At 37.2% G+C, this 23,276-nt stretch overlaps 1 protein-coding gene across 4 annotated transcripts in view; it reads right to left on the bottom strand.

Annotated features, from left to right (window-relative positions):
- Nucleotides 1-23,276, bottom strand: part of RFX7 (regulatory factor X7) — a 143,320-nt gene that overhangs the window by 42,917 nt on the left and 77,127 nt on the right. For all 4 annotated transcript variants that reach the window (XM_070796685.1, XM_070796682.1, XM_019968783.2 and 1 more), the window contains exon 4: nucleotides 2,037-2,119. In XM_070796685.1, coding sequence (XP_070652786.1) covers nucleotides 2,037-2,119 — 83 coding nt within the window. The remainder of the gene's footprint in view (nucleotides 1-2,036; nucleotides 2,120-23,276) is intronic.

The raw sequence follows: 23,276 nt of genomic DNA, 5'->3' as shown, positions 1-23,276 counted from the left end.
ATTTTACTTTCTATGCTTTGGAATGGAATTCACACTCGAGAGATCCTGACAGGACAAATCTCCCTCCATGGGCCTTCCTGTAATTGGCCCTCCTCTCCAGACTAACGTCTTCACTAAACATTATACGTTTTTATTAACTGGCATTGTCACTTACAAACTAATTTCATGAAATGAACAACCAAGACAATGTGAGGGAAGCTCCTCATTTGACTCGGACATTCATTTCAGCTACAAAAACAATAATAATTTATGTATTTCCAAAGAAATTACTGACCAATTTCTAGGACAAAAAAAATATTAAAACAGTTACAAAATTTGGTTCAAGGGGAAAAAGTAAAAGCAGCAGATTTTCCACTCCATTTCTTTTCATACATATACTTTTAAAGTAGGAGACTCTTAAGTGTAACGTCTATAAATGAAATGAATTCTGAGAAATTTTAAAAGGGTAGAGAAACTCAGAGTAGAATGTATGAACCAACAACTTATCTCTACATTTTCTAAATGAGGCTATTACATGTTTTTACTAATGAAAACAAAGTAATACCCAAGCACTCAAAACATCACACATTTATCATAAATTCATGTGCCATACAGAGAATTCACTTTTTCCTCCCTTTTTAAAATTCTGTGATCTGCTTACCTGACAACCTAAAAAAATTCTTGCACTTTATTGTTCACAATAGTTATGTTTATTCTTTGATTTTTCAGTTTAATTTTCAAAATCTCCCACACTGCATAAATATATTGATCTATTTATAAAACATAAGCCAATTGCATTTCACAGCATTTATTCGGGTACTCAATAAACTGTGGAAAACTCTGAAAGAGATGGGAATACCAGACCACCTGACCTGCCTCTTGAGAAACCTGTATGCAGGTCAGAAAGCAAGAGTTAGAAACGGACATGGAACAACAGACTGGTTCCAAATAGGAAAAGGAGTACGTCAAGGCTGTATATTGTCACCCTGCTTATTTAACTTCTAATGCAGAGTACATCCTGAGAAACGCTGGGCTGGAGGAAGCACAAGCTGGAATCAAGATTGCTGGGAGAAATATCAATAACCTCAGATATGCAGATGACACCACCCTTATGGAAGAAAGTGAAGAAGAACTAAAAGGCCTCTTGATGAAAGTGAAAAAGTTGGCTTAATGCTCAACATTCAGAAAACTAAGATCATGGCATCTGGTCCCATCACTTCATGGCAAATAGATGGGGAAACAGTAGAAACAGTGGCAGACTTTATTTTTCTGGGCTCCAAAATCACTGCAGATGGTGACTGCAGCCATGAAATTAAAAGACACTTGCTCCTTGGAAGGAAAGTTATGATGAACCTAGAGAGCATATTAAAGAGCAGAGACATTACTTTGTCAACAAAGGTCCGTCTAGTCAAGCCTATGGTTTTTCCAGTAGTCATGTATGGATGTGAGAGTTGGACTATAATGAAAGCTGAGCACCAAAGAATTGATGCTTTTGAACTGTGGTGTTGGAGAAGACTCTTGAGAGTCCCTTGGACTGCAAGGAGATCCAACCAGTCCATCCTAAAGCAGATCAATCCTGGGTGTTCATTGGAAGGACTGATGTTGAAGCTGAAACTCCAATACTTTGGCCACCTGATTCGAAGAACTGACTCATTGGAAAAGACCCTGATGCTGGGAAAGATTGAGGGCAGGAGGAGAAGGGGACAACAGAGGATGAGATGGTTGGATGGCCTCACTGACTCAATGGACATGAATTTGGGTAAACTCCAGGAGTTGGTGATGGACAGGGAGGCCTGGTGTGCTGCGGTTCACAGGGTTGCAAAGAGTCAGACACGACTGAGCGACTAAACTGACTGACTCAGGTACACAAATGTACCCAGGTACACAAATAAATTAGCAAAAACTACAGGTAAACATTTAACCAAATATGATCAAAGACTAAAATATCTACTGTTTTGCCAGTCATTTTCTGATGATTTTAGAAATAGTGCAAAACAGTAATAAGCACAACACACATATAAACAGTGTAACTGAGGCAAAGACAAGAAGAGATATACCTTTTCTCTCCATTGCTGAGACCAGAAGGCAGCTGAAGGTAGAGGTAGAGTTTCTCTAGGTCTGTAAACTTCTCAACTTCTTGCTGTTAGTTAAAAAGGATTAAAAAACAAAGGTCATTTTAAAAATTGTTTTTCCCTCAACAAAATTTACTAACATCTTCCTAAAAAAATACTATCTAAATTTAAACCAGATGGAATGAGTCACTTGCCAAAGCACAGAAAATCTAGGCTTTTTTCTCATCAGTAAAATAATACAGTCATGTTGTTTGACAAATTTATTGCGTATAAAATGCTGATTAGTAAGAGAAAATGGTACTTTCTTATTATTTCTTACATCCTGGGTACAAATAAAATCAAATCAATGCTGAGATAAAAATTTCTCATTTTAAACCTCATTTAAAGGAGGGTTGTACAATGTTACAGGAAAAGTACTAGACTGGGAGTCAAGAGACTATTTACTAATAGCCTAACCATTTAACTGGTTGTGAGACTTCCATGCCTTATCAGGTTTTCTTTAAAAATGTAAAATGAAAGAGACAGTTTCTAGGATTCTTTTCTAATTCTCAAAAATCTAGAACATGTGACTAATGATGCTACTGTCAATGGGGGTGGAACTGAGGTTTAAAAATCCAGTTATTCCTCAGTATCTGTGGATAACTGGTTCCAGGAACTCCCTTCTCCCCCACTGTGGATACCAAAATACACAAATGCACAAGTCCTTTACATAAAATGGTCCTCCTTAAGCACCATAACCAAGGAATCAAATGTGATCCTGGGTTGGTTGAAACTGCAAGTGCACGACCTCTGGATCCACAGGGCCAACTGTACCAAAGTACAAACAACAGTCCCTTTCACACAACGCCGATGTGATTATTCTCTGACTTGCAACAGTGGATGCTATTTGCAGAATCTATTTGTAAGATTGTCTGTCACTACTGTTCTGCAACGTTGTCATTTTATCTATAAATGTAACCTTTAAAATAATTTCCACTATTCAGAGGACTGTATAGTTGTCTTCCCAGATGAGATTGCCACAAGATAGTTTTAAATCTGCCATAAATCCTACTGCAATAAAAACATATGTAACATTTTGGCAACCTAATTCATTACAATTGAACTGCATTACAATTGAATTGCACTGCAATGGAAAATATAGACAGATTACTGGCATTTTTGGTGACAGAATCCTTACATAATAAAGTACAACTAAACACAGATCCAATTTATTTAAAAAGCATAAACTGATATAATTTAGCCTATTCTTATTCTCACCAGAATTCATTCAAAAATGGTTTAATCTTAGAATCTATCCACAGAATGATTTAATCAATTACATGCAATCAACTCTCAAATCTACATTGTTTTCATTCTACTGTCTATGGGGTATTTTCCAAATAGTTCTAATATCTGATAGACTGACCAGCAATATCTTATATAACTTTCCCCTCTACAACAACAACAACAAAATCCTATAGAAACACAGACATTTCCTTTCAAAACTGTTATTTAACATCTTCTTTTCTCTAGTTTCCCAGCGTTCAGTTTGGGAGTCTGCCTAGTTTTGTTCCTCTTGGTGTGTTCCATTCTAATCCTCCATTTAGACTTCTTAACTCTTTCCCCCATGTTCTTCCAGTCTCTTTATTTTCCCAGCCACTCTATTAGTTTAAGTCTTTAGCTGTCTTTCTTTCAACAATAAAGGAGAACTCATTTACTCATTTATTTATTCACTAATTTTATTTTGTGTAACATTCCACAAATGATAAGTGTTAACATATTGTGTATCACAACCTATATAAAGGCTGGAAATAGATGAACAACACAATAGTCCCTGCCCTGAAGTAACTTACAATGATTCTTTTTTTTTTAAATTTTTTAATATAAATTTACTTATTTTAATTGGAGGTAATTACAATATTGTATTGGTTTTGCCATACATCAACATGAATCCGCCACGGGTGTACACATGTTCCCCATCCTGAACCCCCCTCCCACCTCCCTCCCCATACCATCCCTCTGGGTCAACCCAGTGAACCAGCCCTGAGCACCCTGTATCATGCATCGAACCTTGACTGGTGATTCATTTCACATATGATATTATACATGTTTCAATGCCATTCTCCCAAATCATCCCACCCTCGCCCTCTCCCACAGAGTCCAAAAGACTGTTCTATACATCTGTGTCTCTTTTGCTGTCTCACATACAGGGTTATCGTTACCATCTTTCAAAATTCCATATATATGCATTAGTATACTGTATTGGTGTTTTTCTTTCTGGCTTCACTCTGTATAATATGCTCCAGTTTCATCCACCTCATTAGAACTGATTCAAATGTATTCTTTTTAATGGATGAGTAATACTCCACTGTGTATATGTACCACAGCTTTCTTATCCATTCATCTGCTGACAGACATCTAGGCTGCTTCCATGTCCTGGCTATTATAAACAGTGCTGCGATGAACATTGGGGTACATGTTGTCTCTTTCAATTTTGGTTTCCTCAGTGTGTATGCCCAGCAGTGGGATTGCTGGGTCATATGGCAGTTCTATTTCCAGTTTTTTTTTTTTTTAATTTTATTTTATTTTTAAACTTTACAATATTGTATTAGTTTTGCCAAATATCGAAATGGAAAGAATAAAATACTTAAGAATATATCTACCTAAAGAAACTAAAGACCTATATAAAGAAAACTATAAAACACTGGTGAAAGAAATCAAAGAGGACACTAATAGATGGAGAAATATACCATGTTCATGGATTGGAAGAATCAATATAGTGAAAATGAGTATACTACCCAAAGAAATTTATAGATTCAATGCAATCCCTATCAAGCTACCAACAGTATTCTTCACAGAGCTATAACAAATAATTTCACAATTTGTATGGAAATATTTCCAGTTTTTTAAGGAATCTCCACACTGTTCTCCATAGTGGCTGTACTAGTTTGCATTCCCACTAACAGTGTAAGAGGGTTCCCTTTTCTCTACACCCTCTCCAGCATTTATTGCTTGTAGATTTTTGGATAGCAGCCATTCTGACTGGCGTGAAATGGTACCTCATTGTGGTTTTGATTTGCATTTTTCTGATAATGAGTGATGTTGAGCATCTTTTCACGTGCTTATTAGCCATCCGTATGTCTTCTTTGGAGAAATATCTGTTTAGCTCTTTGGCCCACAACGATTCTTGAGTTACTAAAAAATTTCTAACTATCTGTTTTGCCTGTATCTATTTTTCCCCACTTTAACCTGTCTTAAATATAGTTCCTTAATACCTCTTGTTGAATATTACTAACATCACCCACTTAAACCCAACAGAGCCTTTCACATTAAATCAAAAATAGTTTATGTTACCAAAAAACCCGTAAGTATTATTACGGGCAAAGTCTAAGAAAATGCAACACAAAACATCTTTTTTTCCCCTTGGGTAAACTGTCTTTCTTAATGGAATATTATTCAGCCATAAAAATGAGTGAAATCTTGCCATTTGTGGCCACATGAATGGACCTTGAGGGCACTATGCTAAGTAAAACAAGTCAGACAGAAAAGGATAAATATCATATGATCTTCCTTTTATATGGAATCTAAAAACAACAACAAAACAGACAAAAACCCTGAGCCCACGGATACTGTGATGATTGGTGGCAGCCTGAGGTGGGGGGAGGGAGTGTAGATTGTAGGAGTGGAAGAAGGGGGTCATAAAGTACAAATTTCTAGTTACAAAATGAGTAAGTCACAGGGATATAATGTATAGCAATGGTGAATATAATTTCAAAGTAGCCAGGATAGACCTCCAAAATTCTCATTATAAAAAAAAAATTTTGTAGCTATGTATGATGATGCTGTGAAAGTGCTGCACTCAATATGCCAGCAAATTTGGAAAATTCAGCAGTGGCCACAGGACTGGAAAAGGTCAGTTTTCATTCCAATCCCAAAGAAAGGCAATGCCAAAGAATGCTCAAACTACTGCACAGTTGCACTCATCTCACACACTAGTAAAGTAATGCTCAACATTCTCCAAGCCAGGCTTCAGCAATATGTGAACCGTGAACTTTCTGATGTTCAAGCTGGTTTTAGAAAAGGCAGAGGAACCAGAGATCAAATTGCCAACATCCGCTGGATCATCGAAACAGCAAGAGAGTTCCAGAAAAATATCTATTTCTGCTTTATTGACTATGCCAAAGCCTTTGACTGTGTGGATCACAATAAACTGTGGAAAATTCTTCAAGAGATGGGAATACCAGACCACCTGATCTGCCTCTTGAGAAATTTGTATGCAGGTCAGGAAGCAACAGTTAGAACTGGACATGGAACAACAGACTGGTTCCAAATAGGAAAAGGAGTTCATCAAGGCTGTATATTGTCACCCTGTTTATTTAACTTCTAATGCAGAGTACATCATGAGAAACGCTGGACTGGAAGAAGCACAAGCTGGAATCAAGATTGCCGGGAGAAATATCAATCACCTCAGATATGCAGATGACACCACCCTTATGGCAGAAAGTGAAGAGGAACTAAAAAGTCTCTTGATGAAAGTGAAAGAGGAGAGTGAAAAAGTTGGCTTAAAGCTCAACATTCACAAAATAAAAATCATGGCATCCGGTCCCACCACTTCATGGGAAATACATGGGGAAACAGTGGAAACAGTGTCAGACTTTATTTTTCTGGGCTCCAAAATCACTACAGATGGTGACTGCAGCCATGAAATTAAAAGACGCTTACTCCTTGAAAGGAAAGTTATGACCAACCTAGATAGCATATTCAAAAGCAGAGATATTACCTTGCCAACAAAGGTTCGTCTAGTCAAAGCTATGGTTTTTCCTGTGGTCATGTATGGATGTGAGAGTTGGACTGTGAAGAAGGCTGAGCGCCGAAGAATTGATGCTTTTGAACTGTGGTGCTGGAGAAGACTCTTCAGAGTCCCTTGGACTGCAGGGAGATCCAACCAGTCCATTCTGAAGGAGATCATCCCTGGGTGTTCTTTGGAAGGAATGATGCTAAAGCTGAAACTCCAGTACTTTGGCTACCTCATGAGAAGAGTTGACTCATTGGAAAAGACTCTGATGCTGGGAGGGATTGGGGGCAGGAGGAGAAGGGGACGACAGAGGATGAGATGGCTGGATGGCATCACTGACTCGATGGACGTGAGTCTGAGTGAACTCCGGGAGTTGGTGATGGACAGGGAGGCCTGGCGTGCTGCAATTCATGGGGTCACAAAGAGTCGGACATGACTGAGCGACTGATCTGATCTGATCTGATCTGATGGTGATAAAGGTTAAGTAGATTTATTGCAGTCATCATTTTATAATACAAGCATACCTCGGAGGTACTATAGGTTCAGTCTTAGACCACCACAATAAAACAAATACTACAATAAAGTGAGTCACATAAATTTTTGGTTTCTTAGTGCATATAAAAGTTATCTTTGCTCGTGCTCAGTCGCTAAGTCGTGTCTGCCTATTTGTGACCCCATGACTGTAGCCCACCTGGTTCCTCTGTCCATGGAATTCTCCAGGCAAGAATGCTGGAAAATGTGAAAATTTATTGTCATTTCCTTCTCCAAAAGTTACCTTTACCCTGTAATATAGTCTATCAAGTATGCAACAGCACTATATTTAAAAAACAAGGCACATACTTTAATTAGAAGTATTTTATTGCTTAAAAAGATGCTAACCATCATCTGATAATGCAGGCAGGTTTACCACAAACCCTCAATTTATAAAGAATAATATCTGTAAAGTGTAATAAAATGCAATAAAACAAGGTATGCCCATATATACAAATACAGAATCATTATGTTGTACACCTGAAACTAATATAATGTTACATCAGTTACACCTCACTTAAAAATATCAAACAAAAAACCCCACCATTTTTGATGACTAAGAATAAAAAAAACTTTATGTTGTTGGAAAAACCTTGGTTTCTATAGTTTTCAACTTTTATATATACTAGAGAAAAGAACAGGGAAGAAATCCCAGAAGGAATTCAGAAGATAATCCAAATTAGGATAAAGTACCAAAGAGATGATTCAAAGATGGAATCGTTTTGAAAAAGATCAAACTCACTGCTGCATCCTTTAGTTTGTCTTTCAAACAGTGAAAAATTACTACTGTCAATTACTCTTTTGTTATGTGGGACTCCACACACAGAAGAAAATAATCAGAGAGTTCACTAAAACTGACATCAAAATTCTAAGAAGCAAACGAGAACAAAATGACTTAAGTGTACAGTGATGGCATTCTAGTCCAGTGAAGCTGAGTTTACCATGAGAATTTTGGTTTTGGATACACCTGTCACTTCCTGCTAATCCCTGGCCTCCAAAACAGTGATCCATGGTGTATAAGACCTTAACTTTGATTATATCAAGGCAAGAATATCATGTGGCAAGTATGTTAAACATCAGATTATTTGATATACTGTATAAAGATTTAAACATCAAAATAAAGTTTTGTTCCATGTGGAGATCCATTAATTGTCAAAAAGAAGTATGCGAGATGGATTTGCTGCTTTATTTTTAGAGGATAGGAAAAAAACTGCATACATTTTAAAAAATTATAATTTTAAAATTCTGCCATAAAATAAAATAATGCATTAATATATGCTACAACGTGGATGAACCTTTGAAAACATTATGCTAGGTGAGAGAAGTCAGACACAAAAAACCATTTATCAAATGCTTTCACTTTTATGAAATATCCAGAACAGTCAAATCCATGGCGAGAGAAAGATTAATGGCTACCAGAGAGCAGTAAGAGGACTGATTGCTTAGTGGGTTTCCTTGGGGTGATGAAAATGCTTCAGAACTGGGTAGAGGTGACGTTTACATAACACTGTGAATATGCTAAATAGTACTAATGAGAAACTTTATGTTACATATATTTAACAACAATAAACATTACAATTTTTAATAGAGCTTGATATATGTGGCAGACATATCTGAGCATCTGACCTGAAACTTCCAGTGACAATTATCAACATCCCTATTTATTAGGCTTAAAAGTCTTCATTTTCTTGAGTTGAAGAAGTGAAGTTCTCAACAAAGAGAGAAGTTCTCAAAGCAAAGTTATTAAAAGTGTCTTCAAGTTTAGGGGGAACCTCAAGTACTATCTAGTTTGTTTAATGAACTAAGGTGATAAGTTCCCACTACTGCAGTTGAAAATCTTGCCCAAAAGCTTATGAGGCTTCTCCCCTATAGTTCAATCTTTGCAAGAAGATATCCAAAAGGAATCTTGGAACTGAAGTTTGATTCAGATGTCAAATACATTCTAGGAAACCACTCTGAAGAATTTTTGGCAAAAATCTTGTTTATTCCCAAGTAGGTAAGCAGACCTTGCGTGTCAATCATCCCATTTACATAAGCATATCTTTATACAGGTGGTTTTTCAGAAACTTTGAGTATGAAAACTTTGAAAAGCAATATTACAGACCTAATGTTGCAAATGGCCTAGATAATGCTTTGCCCTTTCACATCCTAGATAGAAAAGCATACAGCAAACAATCAGATTCCAATACTGAGGCTACCTGATGCGAAGAACTGACTCACTGGAAAAAAGACCCTGATGCTGGGAAAAACTGAAGGTAGGAGAAGGGGACGACAGAGGATGAGATGGTTGGGCAGCATCACCGACTCTATGGACGTGAGTTTGAGTAAACTCCGGGAGTTGGTGATAGACAGGGAAGCCCGGCGTGACGCAGTCCATGGGGTCAGAGAAGCAGACACGACTGAGTGACTGAACTAAACTGAATATCCTTTTACCCGCTTTGTGGCACCTTGGGAGTCCTGTGTTTCAGTGGTGAGGCTACAACATGGCAATGTGTGTCAATGTGGGTTCCTGAGGGACTATGTGGAGCAGGGGCCTCCAGTGATTTGTGCTATATATATAATGTGAATGAAAACAAGTTCTTCTGGTTAGGCCACTGATATTTCAGGCTTCCTTTGTTTCGGCAGCATCACCTTGCCCCTCCTGATTAATATAGAAAGTTAGACCTTTTCCTCTATGTAAATAAAATGCTGAGAGAGGAAATGGGCTCCTCTCTATCACAAAAGCTTTCATTCATTTTTAGAATAGTATTTAACTTATTTTGAAATTTCAAATTATACTAGCCAAGCTATTTACGTTTATCAAATTGAGACATGGGCTAAAAAAATGTTAAGAATATGCAGTTCAGATTATATAGCTTTCATGCTTTCGTCTACTTAAAAAAAAAAAAAACACCTAGTTAAAAATTCAATTCTAATAAATTTTGCCTACGTGATCATACATGATCCTACAAGAGCCTGTTTGGTTACTTTGGGCCATAGCAATTACAAGGATTTTAAACTCAATTAATTCGCATTTATTGATTGTTCAAAGAAATTTTGTTTGGTGTCTACTTACACCTTCCTCCTCAACTAGATTCAAGATTCTAGTTTATCCACACCTTTTTGAGGCAAAAACTGAAAATGTAAGACAGAGCCAGACAGTACTTCTTTCAATACCCCATTTAATTTTTAAATTTAGTAAACAATAAAGTATTTCAACCAAAGTACAGAAAGTACATATGTATCACTATCCATATTAAAAGATGCTAACTTTTTGCCATATTTGCTTCAGAAGTTCTTAGAGTATACAGTATTGTTTGTTATATGGACTAAATCCAGTTTATCCATTTCTTTATGATAAGACAATTTCATTATTTCAAATAGTGCTGCAATAAAAATTCTTATTTGTGACTGTTGTGTCCTTGTGCAGGAGGTTTCTGTTATAGTACGTATCCCTAAAAGTAGAAGTACTTGGTCATGTAAGATGCACATCTTTAACTTTGCTGGTATTCCCAAACTGCTCCCCAAAAGTATTACGCCAATTTGTTTTCCAAAAGCAATGCTACCACTTCTCTACATTCTTATGAAAGCTTAAGATTTACATTTTAGCTAATCTTATAAGTATGAACAAGTATCCCAGCCTTGTTTTATTTTAAATTTTCTGATTGAGGATGAAGCTATCATACTATTTATCATTTAAGTTTATACTAATACAATAACTATCCAATTTTATCATACATCAGAGTCACTTGGAGAGATTGCTAAAGATGGTGAGAGTTTCTGACTCAGCAGTCTAGAGCAGGAACCTTGAAAATCAAAGGTTAAAAATAATGCCATTTTTACTTGCAATATTTAAAAGCAACTTCAACTGAGTTGGAATTTAATTTAGAAAAAATCTAACAACTTATCTTTGAGAGGATCATATAGCAAAATGTATGATTCACTGATCCTTCTTGAACCTGTGGAACAGACTTTTCATAAATCACCTGGTAACTGATTAGTATAGTAATAAAGCAGCTTTGATGGAGCTTTTAGAAACTTGAGGTTAATAGGCAAGTCTCTTATTGATAAATTAGTAGCCAATAATGAAAAACGACCTACAGTATATATTATAGATAAATAAAGCAGCTGCTACTTGAGCATGAGTGCTGGATCTTTCAAATCTGATCTATCTAAAACAGCAGGATATAGTGGTCAAGTACAGGATACAGAATCAGAAGGCCTGGATCTGAATTCCAGATTTGCCCCTTATTAGCTTTGTGATATTAAGCAAGATGAGCATTAATTTTCAAGTCTGTGAAACACTGATAAAACACCCATGAATTTTCATGAGGATTAAAAAAAATTTGTAAAATATTTCTATGTTATGTTATTATTACCACATAAACAGTCTGGGGGACTACAGTCCATAGGGTCTCAAAGAGTTGGACACAACTGAAGTGACTTAGCACACATTACATAAATATTACTTTGAAATATATACTTGCTGAAAGTCACATTTTGGCAAGAGAGTTTATAATTCAAATTCTATCAACAAATATAGAATATTTTATTTGAAAAAGCAACGTATCTTAAGAAATTTAGGAAACATTTGGCCTGGTGACCTTCACCAACTTGAAGAGTTATACCACAAGAGCAAGGTTCCTAGATTCTATGTGAGTATCAGACTTGACCACAAGTTATTGAAGACAGTGTTCCACCAGCACTGACTTTCCTCAGTAAGTGCAGAAAAACACGGATACTATTCCTTCATAAGCCATCAAGATGTTACTGAATTTAGAAGATATTTCTGACAACCGTGATACTAGAATAGGTCAGAAACAAAAGCTTTTACCAGGTTGGACTTGGAAAAGAAAATGTGTAACTTTCCACTTGTCTTCTGTTATTTAAAAAACACCTGAAACAATATTCTTTATTTCCAACAACCGAGTTAATTTTTAGTGTTTCAGCTTGTCTGCTCAGGACATTTGCCTTTGAACTATGAAAACATACCAGATGAACTGAGGAATCAGGGAGCATTTTCAGTATTTTATTACTACAACTTTAAAACCTCTAAGCAGATGGTAAGGAAACACATTCCCACTATTTACTGGCACAGGTAGTCTGAGTGGAGAGACCGGATTCTGCTTTCTTAGGGAACATATTGAATCAGGTTTATCCCACAATTTCTCAAACATTAATAAAGAAGGATTTCTCCTGTTTGAAATAAATTTCTTTGCAGTGCTGTGCTTCTTGTTGTGAGACTTCCCCTTCAAGTATTAGGTTCTTTTTTTTTTTAAACAAGGTCACAAAACAGGGTAACAGTTGATATTTATAAAGATGGTAACCAGTGAAGACTTAAATGAGGATCTTTTATGCAAATCTTTGATGGATCATTATTCTTATTTCCAGAAGAAGCAGAAACTTTCCTGTTGAGACGTATCAACACCTTTCAAGGAACGAGTCAGGCTGACACTGACAGAGTCTTGATGGAAGAGGACCAACCCAAGGGTATCATATTCATAATTAGTTCTTCAAATTTTTCTTTTCAAACTAGTATCAGAGAAAGGTTTTAAAAGAAGTTTTGATTTAAATTTGTATTTAGAAGTGGTTGTCTAAAATTCAGAAACTGAAAATCCCCAATTTGTTTCTTCCATTAAATTATCACACGTGGAGAGAAAATATATAAAGTTAGGATCATTGTACTTGAATTTGTCTGTCTTTTATTTTGTAAACTACAGAAACAAAACAAAACATGAAAAAAATTCTAATTTTTTTTTTTCCCCTGAAAGGAGACATTGATTTAGGAGCACAGTTACTAAAAGGCCTCTTTCTTCACCAGCATTACTGACAGAAGGGCTGAATGGGGAAAGTGGAACCTTACTCTATAGTTTTTTGTTTTTTTTTTTTAATTTATGGAAACAATCAACATACCTGATATTATATTCTCTCAGGCCCCAGCAGTTGTGAAAGCTGTTCTTCCACAGGATTGAATAAGGAAGATAGAGAAAAAGGTCAAGGTATAAGGATTCTATTTTTCAATGTGTTTTGCTTCAATTCTTAATTTTCAGCAATTTTCAGTTTCCTAACTTGCCATGAGAACCATGTGGTCATTTTTTATAAATGTGCTCTAAAAATATACTCTGTGATATGTTTTAGGGCTTAATAAAAAAGGGAGGCTAAAACCCTGAAATTGAAATAATGAATAACATGGTAGCAAGTATCATGGCTACATAAATGTCCAAGCAACTAAAAATCAACTGAAATGCTGAGAGAAGGGCATACTGCTAGGGTCCAAATAGAAAATACAGAAACCTATAGATTTGAGTACCTCTGAAAAAGGATTCAAACACGAGCCATCTCTAGGGAGACTAATTCTGCCCATAGTTAAATTCTACAAAAAGTGAGCATCACAGAATGATCATGTAACATTTCTCTGGCTCATTTAGGTGAGGCAAAGGTTATTACCAATGTTCTGTACACTGCTGGAAAAGATCCTAGGGTTCTACTAGTGGTGGGATAGGCTGAGAGCACTAGCAGGAAGGACAAGGTTTAGATCCTTCCAGTCACTGTGTTTTAAGTTTTTTGTTTTTGATTTTATAGCGTGGAGATAAAGGATAGTCCCTGGGAACCCAGCAACTATTTTTCCAAAAAATTGGATTTGTTTTAGTTGATTCTTCAAGGTTACAAAGCTACAGCCTCAGCAAAGGTACAGGCCATGAAGAGGAAAAGTTAGTCCTTTAATTCCTGTCGCTGCTCCTAGTAACCTTTCCTTCTTTTCCTCTTAGTTTGCTTTTCTAAGGGTTTGAAATAACTTAAGATGCAAAAATAGAGAGACTAGAAAACTATAAAAGAATTCATTTGTTTTATATCAAAACACATTTCTGTGTTATTATCTCATTCCTTAAATATAAAGATACTAATGAAAATTGAATTTCTTTCAGGTGAGAGATTGCCATCTTATTCTTTCCTATCCCTTTTTGTGACAATAAAATGAATTCGAAAGCTAGCTGACAACAGTAGGGACAATCTTTACAATTATGAAAGAGAAAAGTAACCAGGACTCATGATTTGTCCCCTTAGTGGCAATTTAGTCCACTTGAGTTCCTGACAGGAAGAAAAAACAAAAAAATAATTACATTGTCCTCCCATACTAAGGGATAAAGTAACTCACATACTTGATGAAAATAAGAATAAATGGTTCAAATTTATCTGAATGGATGGCATGGCCTTATACAGATGATTTCTTTTTGTGATACTCAAAAAACAAACCAAACCCAACTATTTAAATCCAGCCCCCTTGTCAACAAGCACCACACCCCAAACCCTCCCTAGACATGTAAAATCTAAACAAAAAGGCCCTCTTGAATGTTATGCATTTCCTCTTCACCAAGTGACTGAAAGGAAAAAGTCAGATTCTGAGCTAGGTCTTTAGTAACAGTAACCTCAGTGCCACATCACAAGACAAACTCTATCTTCTAAAAAGGAGCCTTTTTCAAGTCTGATTGATATATATACACACTTATCTTCGGCTGTTGCTGTGTGGACTTCTCTCTGGTTGTGGCTAGCAGGGGCTACTCTAGCTGTGGTGAGAGGGCGTCTCACTGCAGTGGCTTCTCTTGCTGCTGAGCACAGGCTCTAGGGCTCGAGGGTCAGTAATCGCGGCACACAGTGTCAGTAGTGGCTGCCGGGCTCTAGAGCACAAGTTTCATAGCTGTGGCTCCCAGACTTAGTTGATTGATCTGTGGCATATGGGATCTTCCCAGATCAGGGATCGAACCCATGTCATCTGCATTGGCAGGTGGATTCTTTACCACTGAACCACCAGGGAAGCCCAAGTCTGATACATTTTAATTAGATATTCCAAACAAAATTTTTGGTGTCAATGAAGATTGGGTCAGGAAGTTGACTTTGATCCTATCATTTAGTATTCATTATAGTAAGGATTTGAGGTGAAAAGGCATGCTTTCTTCTATAAAGGAGGAAAGGGAGAAAAGCAGTCTTTTCAAACTATATACACCATATATTTGTAACATATATCAATAACATATATCTCTAGAGGGCAGAAGAGTTGAGCAAGTTATTCGAATTTATTTCTGGGAGTGTGTCATCTATCTTAGAAAGGTCCACCCTTAACATTATTATATTATGGCTTCCCTGGTGGCTCAGACAGTAAACTCTCTGCCTACAGAGACAGAGATCAGGGTTCAATCCCTGGGTTGGGAAGATCCTCTGGAGAAGAAAATGGCAACCCACTCCAGTATTCTTGCCTGGAAAATCCCACGGATAGAGGAGCCTGGGAGGCTACAGTCCATGGGGCTGCAAAGAGTCAGACACGACTGAGCGACTTCACTTTCAGTTTCACATTATTATTATTCTGGTTCTCAGGAAGCAGATATTCTACACGCTGCTTCACATATCTTTCAGTGCTCATCTAACCACTTCGGCAGTAGGCACATAAAAGAATTGACTTCTAACTTAGAACATTAACTATGGGAAAGATTTGAAAAGTTTAAAAAAGTTAAATGAGATTATTTTCATTCATGTATTCACTGAGTTCTGGGTTTTATGCCAACTATGCTTTAGGCATGCATGACCTTACATTTCAGGACAATAAAATTTAGAAGTAAAACATCTGTTGCATGATAATGATAAATACTATAAGGAAAAAGGATTGGTGAGGGTACTTAACCCAGAGTGGTCAAGGAAGGTTTCATTGTAAAGTATGAACATAAACTGTTTGACAAAGTGGCTAACCAATAGGAAAGACTCTTAAAAGAGTTACCAATTTTCTTTGTTCTAGCCTACTTTTGTTTTCCATTGAGTGACTGTTTTAATGGCCAGGCAGGGCAAGAACTGACAGTAAAAACTCCACATTATTAACAGAAAAAAATGGACTCTGGCTTCTCACTATTTGTCCCTATACATCCTGTTACGGCTCCCATAACACTATAAAGAATGGCTCTTGGAAAAATCTTGCCCTCAAAGAATCTAACACAGAGGTGACAGTCTCAAATGCCAGCTGGGCAATGGAAATGATTAGACTACAGATAAGAAAAATATCTATGATTAGGAGTTAAATGCATGGCATGTAAAAATAAGGATTCAGTGTCCTAAGTTTATAACGGACAACTCATGTGTGCTCAGAAAGCTGGTTTTTAGGATTTATCTAATAGTAAACTTTGGTGTCCATTACAGAAGGAAAGTTTCTTAATAGAACACAGCTTAGACGGTTAATTTTTGTTCATTTCCCCAGGGAAGACAAACGCCAGTCCAGCATGGGATGGAGGCAGAGAGTAGAATCCTAAAGCAGCATTCAGAACCTAAGACACGTTGACTACTGATTCAACACCATCTGACCCTTTCAAGTTTTCTACTGTATCCCCTTGCAAAAGGACCCTTCTGCAAGTGCTCCCTTGTAGGGAACTTGCCTCACTACTGAATAATCTGAACGATGGCATCTGTCACCAAATTTCAAGTTTCCCTGGCTCTCCAGAAGGAACAGGCATTCCATCTAACTTCTCTCTCCTAATGGTAATCCTAGAAAGTCCTCCTTGGTTCAACTCTCATAAGTAAGCCTTCCCCCAGCAGAATGGATTTAGGTCAGGAAGCCTTTAGACTCATCTGTGAAAGGAACTCATCAGACATGTTCAATTACTGCCCAGGGGAGTTTACTTGGCCTACCTGGTGCAGAGCACAGAAAGCTCTGTAAAGCAGATGCTTTATTAGGCTATGTTAACTCCCCAATACTGCATTTTTTTAAACCTAAAAGTAAATGGCAATACATAATTCCTCTCTTAGAATATTGGTCAGTAGAGAGCCCTAGAAGTAATTCTGAACACTCTTCCTGACAGATTTAAAATACGGACTTAAATGGATTTAAAGTACAGTTGACCCTTGAGCAATATGGGGCTCAGGGGTGCCTACCCGCCTTGTGGGCTTCCCAGGTGGCGCTAGTGGTAAAGAACCCACCTGTCAATGCAGGCTTTTACTCCATCAAACATTCAGGATTATTTCTCTCAAATACTGATCTTGATATAGCTTTCAAGTAGTCCAATTTAATTCCACTAAAATAAGGGGATTAGGTAATATGGAATGAGCAGCTTTCAACTCTGCTAATCCTATGGGATTGGATGTGTCAATGTAAGGTTTTGCCTTGACTATTAAACTGGTTATGAAAAATATAACTGGATAGGCTTTACAAATGTATAATGGCATTATAGATCTAAAGCTGTTACAACTGATGAAAACTTTAGTTTAAGACACTAATTACTATTAAAATTAAGTAAAAATCAATTTTTATTATAAAAGCATTAAAATTTTAATAAAAATTTTATTCATAGGCTTCTAAAATATTTTCATTTGTCTTTATTGATAAGCAGGCAAATACTAGGCTTTAAAACTAGTAGATACAATTTTCTATTATCTACTTTTAGTATATTTCATAGAGCCATAGTCTTCACAATTGTAATCAATTTAAACAGTTAAAATAATTTTAGCTATTTTGTTTTAGTGAGCATATTATGTTTAAATGACATTCAAGCAACCTGCTTGCAAAAAAGAGACTAAATTTAGAATTACTGATTACTAAAATTCAGTAAAATGATGAGGCTAGCTTTTCATTTTTTTCCCTCTTCAGATTTATTTTCAAAGTGGATAATTACTTTCAGAAACATTTCTTACAGGAAGAAGAAGTAGAATTTTTAAAAATTCATATAAATAACCTCATATTTTAGACACTTTAAAAAATGTTATGTTTATCACTGTTTTTAAAAGTCTTGGCTCTGGAGTCAGACTGGATTAAAAGCCTAATTCTATCAATTTGCAAGTTTTATGACGCTGAGTAAGTTGCTTAACCTGTCTGAACCTGTTTCTTCCTATGTAAAATGAGGATGATAACAGATTAATCTCATAGGCAAATTATAGGACTGAATAATAAAATATGTAAAGTACTTGTCTGTCACATGATAATAAATACTCAATAAATGTTAATAATAATAATATGTAGAGAGAAACTGTTTAGGTGATATTATGTGCATATTACACATAGTTTTTGATAATTATTGTTTGTAGATAATCACTCAGCAAATGTTAACTGTCTTCCATGTACTAGACAACGTACTAAGCACTGGGGATACCAAGACCATGAGACACAGTTCTTCTTACTACCAAAAGCTTATTTTTGTTGAAGGAAACAAATTAACCTGGGGATCAGCATACTATATAGTAAGAGCTGCAACAGGGGTAGAAAGCTTTTTATAAGGTGCATGAAAGCAAGAGCCTTAACAGAAGAAGGTATAGGAGAGAGGCTAGACTCAGACATGCTGAGTATACTGTTAACTCCCTTCTTCTTTGTCTTCTGGCCTAGTGGCTAGAAAACAAAACAAAATACTCTGTATCCTAGTTTCCTTTGTAGCTAGGCGCACCCAAGTGACATCACCCTGGAGGTGGAAGTTCCTTAAGTGGGAAGAGAAGTAGGTGCCCTGAAAATAAACACAGAGTTTTCCTAGAAGAAAGCCCTTTCGCCCTTTCTCCCTTCTTCCTGCCTTGGCATTTGGATAGAAGGTATGGACGTGCAGCAGCCATCAATGCTGTGATGGGACGAAAGGTGACTCAGCAAAACACAAAAAGCCTAGGACTCCAGTGAGCTATTGTACCGCTCTTGGATGCCTAACTCTGGACTTATTAGATGACACAAACTTCTTTCTTTAAGCCACCAATAGTTGGGGTTTTCTGTTATCTGCTGCTGAATGCATTCCTAGTAGATAAAAAGCATTCTGAAAAGGTATTTGAGCCAAGTCCGAAAGGAGCAGGAGTCACCCAAGAGAAGAAAAATGAGAAGAGCACAGCTGGCAGAGGAAACAGCATCTATTAAGTCCTGGAGGTGGCGGGAGCACTGAGGGCTGATACCGGCAGCTGTTCTACAACATGCACCTTCTGGCTTCTTGGACAGCTTTAGCCAGGTGACTCCCAACTTCTCTATCTTCCTCTTTCTGTGTTTGAGGGATTCAATACTGTCCCCTCAGAGGTTCCTTATGGTACGCAATCATTCTTAAATGGCAAGTTCCATGATGATGAACATAAAATGTGATCCCTGACTAATGTGTAGCCTTCTAGGAACACATATTTGTGGTTAATAAGTCAGATTTCACATGAACAATTTACATGTACAGCACATTCTACTGAAACTGCCATGTGTGCCTGTATTTACACTACAGGCACACCTCCTTTTGTTGAGTTTCCTTTTATCATGCTTCACAGATACTGCTGCTACTGCTGCTGCTGCTAAGTCACTTCAGTCGTGTCTGACTCTGTGTGACTCCATAGACGGCAGCCCACCAGGCTCCCCCGTCCCTGGGATTCTCCAGGCAAGAACACTGGAGTGGGTTGCCATTTCCTTCTCCAATGCATGCAAGTGAAAAGTGAAAGTGAAGTCGCTCAGTCGTGTCCGACTCTTAGCGACCCCATGGACCACAGCTCACCAGGCTCCTCCGTCCATCGGATTTTCCAGGCAAGAGTACTGGAGTGGGGTGCCAGTGCCTTCTCCGTACAGATACTGCATTTTTTTTTTTTTTTAACAACCTGAAGGTTTGTGCATCCCTACACTGAGCAAATCTACTGGCGATGTTTTCTCCAGTCTTATTCGCTCACTTTGTGTCTCTGTGTCACATTCTGGTAATTCTCACAGTATTTCAAACTTCTCCATCATTATCATTATATCTCTTATGGTGATCTGTTATCAATGATCTTTGATGTTACTACTAAGACTTGCTAGAGGCTCAGATGATGTTAGTGTTGTTTAGCAATACAGTCTCTTAATTAAGGTACGTACAATATTTTTTAGACATAATGCTATTGCACACTTAATAGACTACAGTATACTGTAAACATAACTTTTGTATGTACTGCAAATCCAAATAATTTGTGTGACTCATTTTGTTGCAATATTCACTTTACTGTAGTGGTCTGGAACTGAACCCTCAGTATCTCTGAGGCATGCCAGTAACAAGTACAGTTGTTATCTCCTTTAATACTCCCGGCAACTCAGTGGATTAGAAACTATTATTATCACCTTTTAAAGTACAACTAAAATAGGTTAAAATTTTCCAAAATCAGACAATAATGGCAATAAAGGAAGGGGTAAAGATACAAATTCAGGACTGTGTCATTCTATAGTCTCAGCTCTGAGCCATTCTATTGCCAGTTACTCTTAGTTTCTGACCTATTTATTCCACTTTACTTGTTTAAATCCTTCCTGAATCTATGCAATAAAGTTTCAGTTCCCCATGTGTACTCTGGGGATGAGTAGGGGTGGTTACCTCTTAGCAGGTTAGTGTGTGAGGAAGGGAAACACCTAAGCTAAGAAGAATAGGGGGAAAGAGGAGAATGCCAGAAAAAAAAAAATTGGTCTTTCTCTCTAAAGGAATGAGAAAAGTTTCTGTTCTTATGGGCAAACTGTGAAGTATTCAGTAATTCCAAAAAAGAAATTAAAATATTTTAACAAGTCTATGGTCTCTGAAAGGTCTCAACTGAAGGTGTTAACACTTCTTGATACTTTAAATCACAATATGTTTAATAATTGAGTCATTAGGTTATACTCATTCATAACTTTAACAAATATTTATTGATCATCCTCATGTACCTGTGGGCATATTCCAATGAATATGTTCCTACACTCAAGAAGCCAAGAACAAGTAAAAATACTAATTATGACTATCATAGAGGTGACTACAAAAAACAAATGAAGGTAAGCACAGGATATTAGGGGAAAGAAGATATATCAGACTCAGACCTAAGAATCACAGATGGCTTTCCAAGGGGGTAGTATCTAAGATGAATCTTAAAATAGAGCTACATATAGAAAAAGAAAAAAAAGAGAGTGGATAGTCTAGACCAGAGTTTTTCATCATCTAACACTACTGACAATTTTAGGCTGAGAAGTCTATTATAAAGTAGTGCCCTGTGCCTTCCCTGGTGGCTCAGATGGTAAAGCGTCTGCCTGCAATGCAGGAGACCCGGGTTTGATCCCTGGGTTGGGAAGATCCCCTAGAGAAGGAAATGGCAACCCACTCCAGTACTCTAGCCTGGAAAATCCCATGGACAGAGGAGTCTAGTAGGCTACAGTCCATGGGGTTGCAAAGAGTCGGACACGACTGAGCGACTTCACTTTTACTTTTGCAGGATGTTTAAATAGCATACTTGTCCTCTACTCACTCAACTGGTAGCTCACTGAGTGTGAAAAACAAAAATGCTTCCAGATGTGGTCAAATGTTTCCTGGGGGCAAAACTGCCTCCAGTTGAGAACAACTGTTCTAGAACTGCGCTATCCAAAAAGGCTGCCACTAGCACCTTCTGGCTATTTAACTTAAAATCAAATTAATAAAATTAAAAGTTCAGTTACTCGGTCACACTAGCCACATTTCAAGAGCTTAATAAATGGTCACATCTGTAGTGGCTACCAGACTGAACAGCACATATACTGGACATTTCTACCAATGCAGAATGTTCTAATGGCCATTGTTGTTCTAGACTAAGAGGGTATATATTCTCTTCTCTAACTTCACAAGTGTTTATTACAGCTTGCTGACAAGCCTGCAGAGGAAGTAGAGAAAGATGAGATTGAATAAGAGAAGTAAAGCCTAGTATGAAGGATCTTCAATGCCTTAAGATAAAACAATGGGGAACTAGTAAAAGGTCTTAACCAAGTGTATAAAATACAAAGATACACATTTCATAAAGATGTTGTAATGATGTTTTGAAGAATGGAATAAAAGAAGAGGGATGAGAAGCAGAAAAATAGCTGCCATTATTTCCAACAAACATGATGGTATGCATTAATGTAGAAGCAGTCAGGATACACAAAAATGGAGCAATTTTGAAGGCAGAAGTGATGGGATGCGGTGACTTGACTAGATGTGAGGTAGGTGAGAAAGAGGATGAAAACAAGAAAGACTACCATGTTTTTAGGTTGGCTGAGTGAGTATATTCACTAAGATAATATGACAGAAAGAATACTGGCCCTCCAATATGTTCATGTCCTAATCCTCAAATCCCTAGAACTGTGAATCTGTTACATCACGGTAAAAGGGACTTTCCAGATGTGATCACATTAAGGACCTTGAAATGGGGAGAGCATCCTGTATTATCTAGCAGGCCTAATGAAATCACAAAAGTCCTAATAAGAGGGAAATTGAAGGAGATTTGACTACAAGAGAGAGACATGTCAGAGTGACACAGTGTAAGATGTGAGGAGTCATTGCTGGCTTTGAAGATGCAGCCATTAAAAGCTGTAAAAACCAAGAAAAAGATTGTCCCCTACAGCCTCCAACAGGAATACAGTCCTCCTGACACCTTCATTTTATCTTAGTGAGCCCTGTGTCAGACTGCTGATCTGTAGAATGACAAGATAATAAACTTGGGTTAAGCCACTAAACTTATGATAATTTGTTACAGTTGCAATAGGAAACAAAACAAATAGGTTCAGAATTTGGGGTGTGATACAGTGAAACTAGTTCTGGAAAAGTTGAGTTTGAAATGCCTATGTGACATCTTAGTAAAATTGATCAATAGACAGTAGCTGGCTATATGGGTCTGGAGCATATACTGGGGATGTATAATTAAGAGTCATCAGCATACTGAGATTAGTTGACATCATCAAAGTAGATGAGGTCACCATGGGCAAATACAGATATAATGCAGAGAAATACCAAAAAATTGCAACTGACTACGACATGTTCAAATTCCAATCAGATAGCATTGAGAGATCTCAGTCAACACCCCAAAAAATTCAGTATAGACACCACAGCAGTAACACCTTAGTATAAAAGCTGCTGCTACTAAGTCGCTTCAGTCACGGCCGACTCTGTGTGACCCCACTCTGTGCAGCCCATCAGGCTCCCCTGTCCCTGGGATTCTCTAGGCAAGAATATGGAGTGGGTTGCCATTTCCTTCTCCAATGCATG

This window comes from Bos indicus, chromosome 10 (assembly GCF_029378745.1).
Source record: "Bos indicus isolate NIAB-ARS_2022 breed Sahiwal x Tharparkar chromosome 10, NIAB-ARS_B.indTharparkar_mat_pri_1.0, whole genome shotgun sequence".
Lineage (NCBI taxonomy): Eukaryota > Metazoa > Chordata > Mammalia > Artiodactyla > Bovidae > Bos > Bos indicus.
Note: the sequence above shows the minus strand (reverse complement) of the source record. Positions and strands in the feature narration are given on the sequence as shown.